The sequence below is a fragment of the Neomonachus schauinslandi genome, chromosome 1 (assembly GCF_002201575.2).
Source record: "Neomonachus schauinslandi chromosome 1, ASM220157v2, whole genome shotgun sequence".
Lineage (NCBI taxonomy): Eukaryota > Metazoa > Chordata > Mammalia > Carnivora > Phocidae > Neomonachus > Neomonachus schauinslandi.
The window spans coordinates 204,434,956-204,446,383 of record NC_058403.1 but is presented as its reverse complement, the minus strand read 5'-3'; the positions used below and the strand labels follow the sequence as shown (position 1 = coordinate 204,446,383).

The 11,428-nt window shown below is 39.4% G+C and overlaps 1 protein-coding gene across 1 annotated transcript in view; it reads right to left on the bottom strand.

Moving 5' to 3' along the window:
- Positions 1–6,259, bottom strand: part of LOC110583588 (adhesion G protein-coupled receptor E2-like) — a 33,320-nt gene extending 27,061 nt beyond the window's left edge. The window contains 2 exon segments of the mRNA XM_044913002.1: positions 4,228–4,281; positions 6,232–6,259. Coding sequence (XP_044768937.1) covers positions 4,228–4,281; positions 6,232–6,259 — 82 coding nt within the window.
- Between the last annotated feature and the right edge of the window lie 5,169 nt (positions 6,260–11,428).

Here is an 11,428-nt window from a genome sequence, read left to right as displayed (position 1 = left end):
TTTCTTTCTTTCTTTCTTTCTTTCTTTCTTTCTTTCTTTCTTCTTTCTCTCTCTCTCTCCTTCCTTCCTTCCTTCCCTCTTTTTCTTTTTCAGCATAGTTTAACAACTGTGTTGTTTTAAAGTTAAGGTTATTTCATCAATCCATTATTAGTATTTATTTATTTATTTATCGTATCATATGCCCTCTTTAATTTCCATCACCCAGTTACCCCAACCCCCCACCAACCTCCCTTTCAGCAACCCTGTTTGTTTCCTGGAGTCAAGAGTCTCATATGGTTTGTCTCCCTCAATGATTTCTTCCCATTCAGTTTTCCCTCCCTTTCCCTATTATCCTCTACACTATTCCTTATGTTCCACATATGAATGAAACCATATGATAATTGTGTTTCTCTGATTGACTTATTTCTTTTTAGGTTAAAATTATGTTACCTTTATTTAAATGTTTTGAAAAGATATTCATATATAACAGAATTTTAAAAATACACTTCTAATTTTGTATAATTTCTTAAGCAGATATGTAGTATAACTTAATTCCTGGATTGTGAAAGTTTTTTTAAAGATGATTTTATTTGAGAGAGAGAGAGCGGGGGAGGGGCAAAAGGAGAGGGAGACAAGCTGACTCCCTACTGAGCAGGGAGCCTGACTTGGGCCTCTACCCTAGGACCCTGAGATCATGACCTGAGCTGAAATCAAGAGTCAGAAGCTCAACTGACTGAGCCACCCAGGTCCCCTGAAAGTTTGTTTTTGTATACTTAAAAAATTATTTCAGGGGCAAAATAAATGATTTTTTTTGTTAAATTTATTTATGGTTTAAATTATATTTTTAATCTTCAACAGTAAATTTAATACATAATAATAGTCATCTTTGAAATTAATTTTCTTTTTTTATTATGTTCAGTTAGTCACTGTATAGTACATAAAAATAAATGATTTAAATAGTACTAAACAATACTATCTTATTTGTGCATAGTGCTCTTTAGCTTACAAAGTGGTTTTTTTTTATTGTTTTTTATTGCAGCACTATTTGCAATAGCCAAGATATGGAAGCAAATTGAGTGTCCGTCAACAGATGAGTGGATAAGGAAGATGTGGTATATGCACAATGGAATATTACAGAGCCATAAAAAGGATGAGATTGTGCTGTTTGAGACAATATGGATGGACCTAGAGGTTATTATGTTAAGTGAAATAAGATTGAGAAAGACAAATACCATATGATATTACTCATAAATGGAATCTAAAAAAAACTGCAAATGAATAAAACAAGCAAAAAGCAGAATCAGACCTATAAGTACAAAGAACAAACTGATGGTTGCCAGAGGAGAGGGGGGCTGGGGTTGGGTGAAGGGGAGTGGGAAATACAGGCTATCAATTATGGAATGAATAAGTCATGGGAAGAAAAGGCACAGCATAAGGAATATAGTCAATGCTATTGTAACAGCAATGTGTTGATTCAATGGCCGCTACACTTGTGGTGAACATAGCATAATGTATAAATTTGTCGAATCATTATGTTGTATATCTGAAACTAATGTAACATTGTGTGTCAAATATACTCAAATATAAAAGACTTTAGAAATGTTTGCTTTCTTTTTTTAATGTTTTTAAAAAAGATTTTATTTATTTATTTGAGAGAGAGAGAATGAGAGACAGAGAGCATGAGAGGGAGGAGGGTCAGAGGGAGAAGCAGACTCCCTGCCGAGCAGGGAGCCCAATGCGGCATTCGATTCCGGGACTCCAGGATCGTGACCTGAGCCGAAGGCAGTCGCTTAACCAGCTGAGCCACCCAGGCGCCCCTGCTTTCTTTTTTAAAATATATTTTCATCGAAGTATAATTAACATACAGTGTTATATTAGTTTCAGATGTATAACATAATGATTTACCAGTTCTAAACATTACTCAGTGCTCACCGTGATGAGTGTAGACATCAATTGTCACCAGACAATATTATTACAGAATTATTGACTATATTCCCCATGCTGTGCTTCTCATCTCTGTGACTTATTTATTTTATAGCTGGAAGTTTGTACCTCCTAATCCCCTTTATCTATTTTGCCCATCCCCCTGCCACCTTCCCTCTGGCAACCACCAGTTTGCTCTCTGTATTGGAGTCTGGTTTTGTTTGTTTTATATTTTAGATTACACATATATGTGAAATAATATGGTCTTTGTCTTTCTCAGACTGACTTACTGCACTTGGTATTAAGCCTTCTAGGTCCATTCATGTTGTTGCAGATGGCAAGATCTTTTTTTTGTGGGTGAGTAATGTTCCATTGCAGATGGATGCCACATCTCATTTATCATTTCATCTATGGATGAACACTTGAGTTGCTTCCATATCTTGGGCATTGTAAATAATGCTGCAATAAAAGTTAGGGGTGCGTATATCTTTTTGAATTAGTGTTTTTGTTTCCTTTGGGTAAATACCCAGTAGTGAAATTACTGGATCATATAGTATTTCTATTTTTAATTTTTTGAGGAACCTCCATACTGTTTTCCACAGTGGCTGTACCAATTTACATTCCCACTAACAGTGCATGAGGGTTCCTTTTTCTCTACATCCTCACCAATACTTAAAACCCCCCTAGCTTTATACCTGGACATGCTTCTACCATTTTATTAGTTGTAAGACTTTGGATAAGTCACTCAATCTTTTTGAGCTTAAATTTGATAATTTAAAAAATGATGCTACCCTGAAACCATAAAATTCATAGAGGAAAACAGGGAGTGAGCTTTTTGACATTGGTGTAGGCAATGATTTTTTGGACTTGACACCAAAAGCAAAGGCAACAAAAGCAAAAATAGATAAGTGGGACCATAGCAAACTAAAAACTTCTGTACAGCAAGGGAAAGCATCAACAAAATGAAAAGGCAATCTACAATTTGGGAGAAAATATTTGCAAACCATATTATCTCATAAAGGATTAACTTCCAAAATATATAAAGAATTCATACAACTCAATAGCAAAAAAAAAAAACCCTCTAAAGATTATTATTAATAAATTTAAAGATGGGTAGAGGATCTGAATATACATTTTTCCAAAGAAGACATCCAAACGGCCAAGAGGTACACAAAAATGTACTCAACACTAGTAATCATCAGGGAAATGCAAATCAAAACCACAATGAGGTATCATCTCACACCTGTTAGAATGGCTGTTATAAAAAAGACAAGAAATAACAACTGTCGGTGAATATGTGGGAAAAAGGGAAATTTACGCACAGTTGGAGGAAATTTAAATTGGGAAACTATGACCCTGAGGGGGCAGGAGTTCCTGGTGAGCTCATGCCAGGTGGAGTGGCTGAGCTTCTAGGCTCTGGGTGTTTCTTCCCTCCTGTTGATTCCATTACTCTCCCCTTTCCTTGTGCTATGAGAATCATCACAGTAATAACAGTAGTGACCATGATAATAACTTGTGTTTGACAGTCCGCTCTGTACTAGTCTTTACCTGTTCTTCACACACGTGAATTTTAAATCTCACTCCATCCATGGGGGGTAGGTACAATGATTGTCCCCAATTTACAGACAAGCAAACTGAGGCATAGAGAGGAGAAATAATTTCCTACATGTCAGATGTAATTAGTGGTGAGCTGGACTTTGAACCCACGTAGCCCAGCTCTGCTGTGTAAGCTCTCAATACTCTACTTATTGATCATGAAAACCTGATTGTCCATTTCCCTTGTACTCCCCCTGTCCTGTCACCTCTCTCTTTTCCTTGATGAAGTGCTGTGTGCTGCTCTCAAGACTGAGGGCCCCCTTCCTGTCTCCCCCCACATCTCCATGCCTCTCCACCACCCCAAACCCCTGTACCATCACAATTCTCCAAGGGACTGGTAAAAATCTCCCCAAAGAACTGAATCCTGGAGAACAGTGACACATGATGGCATTGACCCATGGAGAGTTCAGAGGTCACCAGTGAGGACAGGTGTGGGGGAACTAGCAGTGGGGATGGAGACCATAGCCAGAAGTTTTGAGGAATGGATGAAGCCAGCTGCCAGCTAAGGGTCCATGAGTAGAGCAGGGGAAGGTAGGGGATGGATGGCTGCCATCAGAAGAGGAAAGGACAGAAGACTGGACATTTATGGAGGAAGAAACAGTTTCTATTATCTCCAGAAGACTATCTTGGAGCTTCACTTGGAGAATAAGCCTCCTTTCCCCCTTGGTGCAGAACCCAGACCCTAGCATGCTCTCCTTAGCTTATGTCACTAAGTCTGGGCAGACTCACCTCTACTGTTCTGGGCTGAAGCTCCCAATGTCAACAGCAGCAGCATCAAGAGTCCTGGGGCAGAAAAAACAGTGAGAGAACAAAGAAAGGAGAGTGGAGCTCCAGTTTCAATTCCTGGTGGCATGGTCATTGCCTCCTGGGGAGGTGGCTCTGACCCTGCAGCCCACAGCTTTCCAGCAGCACCCACAAGGCTTTTGTACTTTATGTAGAATTGAGGACCAGTCCTATTCCCTCCCTCTTCCTGGACTCCCTGAGAAGTTAGTCACTAACGGACACCACCCTCATGGAACCTCAGTGTTACAGGTAAGGGGACAGAATATACACAGACAACTGATGTCAGGGACACAATTTAGAAATTCCAGCCTCTCCTGATGGAGGGGGTAAATCTTAAAGCACAAAGTCCACAGATGGGTGTGTGCTCTGTCCACAGCCAGGTCCTTTGTTCTCTGGCAATGGCAGAAGTCTACCTTGAGGATTTCTCTTCCAGGATCACTCCCCTCTGTTTAACCCACATGTTTTGGGGCACACAAGAAGAGCATGGGTTTGGGAGTCAGCCAGCCCCAAGTCCGAGTCCCAGCTCACAGTGATATTGGTCGTGCAGGGAGCCATGGAATCACGAGAGGGGGAGCTGATGACAGGTGAGGGGTGAGAACTATCACACTGGCGGTTTAAGCCACCATCTCCTGGTTAAGTGGCCACTCCAGGTGCAGCACCCATGGCTTCTATGGTTCCTTTCAAGTGAGCTCCTGGCCATCCTACAGTGCACTGAGGACACAGCATTTCCATTTATCTCCCAGTCTGGTCCTGAGTGATGGGTCACTGGGCAGGGTTACTTGTATGAAAACCACTGCAGGTGTGAAGGAATCTACCCTACAGGCAATCACCTGGCCACCTGTTAGAGTCTGTCATTCCATTCATGGGAGGCAATGAAGTTTATGAAAGTCTTTCCATATCTCAGTATTTTTATAGGATTTTCCTAAAATGTGCCCAGCATGAAAAATAATCATGTTCTGCACATCAGATGATAAGAAATGTGACTATTTTCACAACAACCAGGGGAAAAAATTACAACCAATGAGGACAACTGAAACACTTAACTTGTTATCTAACAGGTATTATCCTAAGCATTGAGGGAAAGAAAGACTAATCAGCATTAAGCTGTCCCTGCTCTTATGCACTGTTATTGCCCTTTCAACCATTCCATGACCCACACAAAGCCCATGGACTAAAGGATGATGTTCTTAGCTCATTAGAGTTTTCAGAGAATTTGGTTATGTTCCCTTGTGAAAAAAATAGTATAGGTGGTATGAGGGTTAATTTCATGTATCAATTTGGCTGGGCCACAGCACCCAGATATTTGGTCAAACACTAATCTAGATATTGCTGTGCAGGTGCTTTTTAGATGAGATTAACAATTAAATCAGTAGACTCTGAGTAAAGCAGATTACCCTCCATAATGTGGGTGGGCCTCCTCTAATCAGTTGAAGACCTTGGGAGAAAAAAGACTGACCTCCTCTGAGGAGGAGGGAATTCTGCTTCCAGAATGACTTCAGACTTGAGATGTAACATCAAGTCAGCCTGCTGGCCTGCCCTGCAGAATATCAATTTCCCAACCTCCACAATCTCATGAACCAATTCCTTAAAATGAATGAATCTCTCTCTTTCTCTCTCTCCCTCACCCTCTCTCTCTCATACACACAGACAGACAGACACACAGACACACAGACACACACACACACACATTATACTGTTCTGTTTCTCTGGAGAAACTGGACCAATATAGGTGGTAAAATGCGATTGGCTCCAGGAGTAAGTTTTACTGATTTTCTCCTTTGAGACTTAATATAAATGATCCAACATCCTTCTTAAAATCTATTCCTTTTGTCCTTTATAGAAAAAGTGGGAAAACAAACAGATTATCAAGAATGCAGAATATTTTCTAACTGGATAGAGAGTTCCCAGATAGCTTTAGTTATCTGTCATTATTGTTATAATTCTACCTACCTGGCAGCAGTAGATTTCTGTTTCTCATGATGCAGACCACCAGTGAGCCCAGGCATAGAGGACGTCTGGTCTGGGTCTGTGTGTGTTACAAAGACTTCCTGTTTTAAATCTGACTTGGGCTCCAGAGGAACTGCCATAGGAAACCACTGGTCTGGATCCTTTCTTTCCAGAGAATCTGTCTTGTGATTAACTTCTCAGAAACTCCCCTTCTATTTTTTAAGTATTTGCATAGCATTACTGGTGTTTGTATTGAAAGCCTCCTTGAAGGTGGTTTTTAAATCTTTGTGGTATAGGAAGATGTAATCCTGTGCATTATAAGAACTTCTCAACATGAAGAATTTGCTGGTCTTTCTACCTCATGAAGACCTTGGATCAGAGTCAACAGAATTAACTATTTAGTATCTGTTAAAAGACAACTTTTAAAAAAGATTTTATTTATTTATTTAATTTAAATTCAATTAGCCACATATAGTACATCATTAGTTTTTGATATAATGTTCAATGATATATTAGTTGCATATAGCACCCAGTGCTTATTTATTTTAGAGAAAGAGAGAATGAGAGAGAGAGAGAGAGTGTGTGAGTGGGGGGAAGGGTAGAGGGAGAAGGAGGGAGAGAATCTCAAACAGACCCGCTGCTGAGCACAGAACCCCCCACATAGGGCTGGATTCCAAAACCCCAAGATCATAGCCCAAGCAGAAATCAAGAGTTGGACACTTAACTGACTGAGTCACACAGGCGCCCCTAAAAGACAATTTTATTGAGGTATAAATGCCATACATCATTATATTAGTTTTAGGTATATAACATAATGATTTGATATTTGTATATATTGTGAAATAATCACCACAATAAATCTACTTGACATCCATTACCATACATAGTTGCAAATTTTGTGTGTGTGATGAGAACTTTTAAGATCTATTCTCTTAGCAACTTTCAAATATGCAATATATTATTAATTGTAGTTACCATGCTGTACTTTATATCCCCATGACTTATTTATTTTGTAACTGGCTGGATAATATTCATATATATATAAAATTCCATTATATATATAGACACCACATTTTCTTTATCCATTCATCCACACCATGAAAAATGTTGTGCTACATTCCACTGGCATCCATGATTTCTGATGAGAAATGAGCTGATATCTGAAATGTTTGTTCCCTTAGGGATGAGGTATCATAATCTCTCATTGCTTTCAAGATTTTTTTCTTTGTCTTTACATATCAAAAGTTTGATTGTGATGTTTCTTGGCCCTAATTTGCTTAAGTTGATTCTGTTTGGAGTTTCCTCAGCTTCTTGAATCTATACGTCTTTGTCTTTTGGAAATTTGAGAAATTTTAACCATTTTTTTCCCTCTGAATAGTTTTTCAGTTCCATATTCTCTCCCTCTGGAATTCATTTTTTAAAATTTAAATTCAATTAGCCAACATATAGTACATCATTAGTTTCAGATGTAGAGTTCAATAACTTATGAGTTGCATATAACATGTGGTGCTCATCACACAGTTGCCCCATCCCCCCCGACCTCTCCTCCAGCAACCCTCAGTTTGTTTCCTAGAGTTAAGAGTTTCTCATGGAATTCAATTGCAGAAATATTAGATATTTTTTATAGTCCCATAGGTCCCTGAGATGCTTATAATTTTTTTTGTAGTTTATTTTGTCTGTCTTATTCACATTGCATAAATTATATTGTTTTGTCTTCAGGTTCACTGATTTTTTCCTTCTTTTGTCCCCATTCTGCTAGTAAGCCCATCCAGTAGAGTTTTCACTTTTTGTATTTTCTCAGGTCTAAAATTTCCATTAGGTCTTTGTAACCATCTGCTTCTTATCGAAGTTCTCTGTTTCTTTGCTAAGACTTTCTATTTTTTCATTTGTTTCAGAAAAGTTTGCTTGTAATGGCTCATTAGAACATTTTTTAAACTTTTTTTTTAGATTTTATTTATTTATTTGACAGAGAGAGACACAGCGAGAGAGGGAACACAAGCAGGGGGAGTGGGAGAGGGAGAAGCAGGCTTCCCGCCGAGCAGGGAGCCCCATGCGGGGCTCGATCCCAGGACCCTGGGATCATGACCTGAGCCGAAGGCAGACGCTTAACGACTGAGCCACCCAGGTGCCCCTAACTTATTTTTTTGATGTAGTGTTCCATGATTCATTGTTTGTGTATAACACCCAGTGCTCCATTCAATACGTGCCCTCTTTAATACCCATCACCTGACTAACCCATCCCCCATCCCTCTCCCCTCTAGAACCCTCAGTTTGTTTCTCAGAGTCCACAGTCTCTAGAACATTTTTTTATGATGGTTGCTGTAAAATATTTGTCATAATTCTAACATTTGTGTCATCTCAAGTTGAGGTTTTCCTGGTTCTTGGTATGACAATGATTTTTTAAATTGTAGCCTTGGTCTTTATGGTATTGTGTTTTGAAACTGGATTTTATTAGGATCTTCTGTTTTGGCAGACTCTTCTGACACCATGCTGGGAGTGGGGGGAGGAGTGGCCATGTTGTTACTGGCAAGTGAGGGTGGGAATGCAGACTTTCCTCTTGGGCCCACTGACACTCCTGTGTGGGAGGATACCTGATGTGGGATTGAAGGGATGCCTTGTTACTGCTCCTCACAGGGGCTCTACTGACACCATGAAAGTCCCAGCTCCTTCTCAGCCACAACCCCTGCGGGTGGGAGGGAATGCTTCATCATAGCTGGGCAAGGGTAGAGGTCTGGGCTTCCAGACTTGACCTTTGCTGATGAAAATAAGTGTGGGGACAGTTTTTCTCTGTTGTTTGGTTGGAATAGGGAAGTTACTGCTGAAATATTTTCTGTTTTGCCAGGTGCTCCCTTTCCTGGTCCTTTGGATAGGGAGAACTGGCTTTTCTTGGGGACATTTTTTGTTGTCTGCACCTGTTGGCATTTCTGGGCTGCCAGCCTCTTTAATTCCAAGCCTGGGATAGATGAGGCCAAACAAAAGCTCATGGGACTCACCATTGCATAGTGTTTTGGGTCCCAAGGTCCTGTTGTATCTTCCTTCCCTCTATCTTTTAGAGTGGTGTTTTTGTTTTGTATAAAATGCTTATATATAATGCAGCTGTGGTTGTTTTTAAAATAAAGTTTTTCCTACTATGTACTTTGTTTTCAACTTATTCTTTAATCAAAAATGTTTGGAGAGGTTTTGCATGTCACTGTCTATAGATCCACATCTTTCTTTTTGGCTGTTGTTGTATATATGTAGATTACAAAATATATTTTGCATTTCTCCTTTTAAATGCACGTTTATATGGCCTCCTGTTTCCCATTGCTACAATAATGCTGTAGTGAAAGTCTCAAAAATACCATAAGGAGAACATTTTTAAATTTGCTTAGACTAGGTGGTTTATGTACTGGGTTACAGAACATATATATTTTATGTTGTAATAAATTCTGCAACTCTTCTATGTAATGAGATTGTATCAAATTACCCAGGTGCCATAGGAGAGGATCAATTTTCCACATGCAATCAACACTACTGCTATAATATCATTTTTTAATTTTTCATTTTTAACATGAGAAATTTTGTTGATCTGTGGCTTAAGTGACCCTTAGGCTCTGGTTAATCATTTATCTCGTTTAGAAGGAAATTGATAGAAGAAAGACACAGGAACTTAAAATTGTCAGGAAGACATGTTCATTATATATTCATGGACAGGAAAAATATCAAATACTTCAAGAATATAAGCCAGTCTCTCTGAAGGATGCACAGGTTGTTTTTTTTTTATTGATAGGATGACACAGCCAGTCTAGATGATCTGTAAAGGACATTCCAACTTTACAATTCTAAGTTTCTATTTAACTATTAGGAGGCTTAGGGTTTACAGATGTCTTGGAATCTTAAAATTATACATTATCAAATGTTTTCATCTCCCCCCCAATTTGATTGGTAAACGATTTATCTTAATATATGAAGTACTCAGAGTAATTACCCTCAGAGTCCATAGTCTTTCATGGTTCCTCTCCCCCTCCGATTGCCCCCCGCTTCATTTTTACCTTCCTACTATCTTTTTTTTTAACATATAATGTATTATTTGTTATGTGATTCAACAGTCCTACACAATTCACAAAGCTCACCATAGCCCACACCCTCCCCAATGTCCATCACCTAGCCACCCCATCCCTCCCACCCCCCACCACTCTACCAACCCTCAGTTTGTTTCCTGAGATTAAGAATTCCTCACATCAGTGAGATCATATGATACTTGTCTTTCTCTGATTGACTTATTTCGCTTAGCATAATACCCTCTAGTTCCATCCACGTCGTTGCAAATGGCAAGATTTCGTTTTTTTTTTTTTTTTTGATGGCTGCATAATATTCCATTGTATATATATACCACATCTTCTTTATCCACTCATCTGTTGATGGACATCTTGGCTTTTTCCATAGTTTGGCTATGGTGGACATTGCTGCAATAAACATTGGGATGCATCTACCCCTTCGGATAACTACATTTGTATCTTTGGGGTAAATACCCAGCAGTGCAATTGCTGGGTCATAGGGTAGCTCTATTTTCAAATTTTTGAGGAACCTCCATACTGTTTTCCAGAGTGGCTGCACCAGCTTGCATTCCCACCAACAGTGTAGGAGGGTTCCCCTTTCTCCGCATCCCCGCCAACATCTGTCGTTTTCTGACTTGTTAATTTTAGCCATTCTGACTGCTGTGAGGTGGTATCTCATTGAGGTTTTGATTTGGATTTCCCTGATGCCGAGCGATGTTGAGCACTTTTTCACGTGTCTGTTGGCCATTTGGATGTCTTCTTTGGAAAATATCTGTTCATGTCTTCTGCCCATTTCTTGACTGGATTCTTTGTTCTTTGGGTGTTGAGTTTCAGAAGTTCTTTATAGATTTTGGATACTAGCCTTTATCTGGTATGTCATTTGCAAATATCTTCTCCCATTCTGTCGGTGGTCTTTTGGTTTTGTTGACTGTTTCCTTTGCTGTGCAAAAGCTTTTTATCTTGATGAGGTCCCAATAGTTCATTTTTGCTCTTGCTTCCCTTGCCTTTGGTGATGTTTCTAGGAAGAAGTTGCTGTGGCTGAGGTCGAAGAGGTTGCTGCCTGTGTTCTCCTTTAGGATGTTGATGGACTCCTGTCTCACATTGAGGTCTTTCAACCATTTGGAGTCTATTTTTGTGTGTGGTGTAAGGAAATGGTCCAGTTT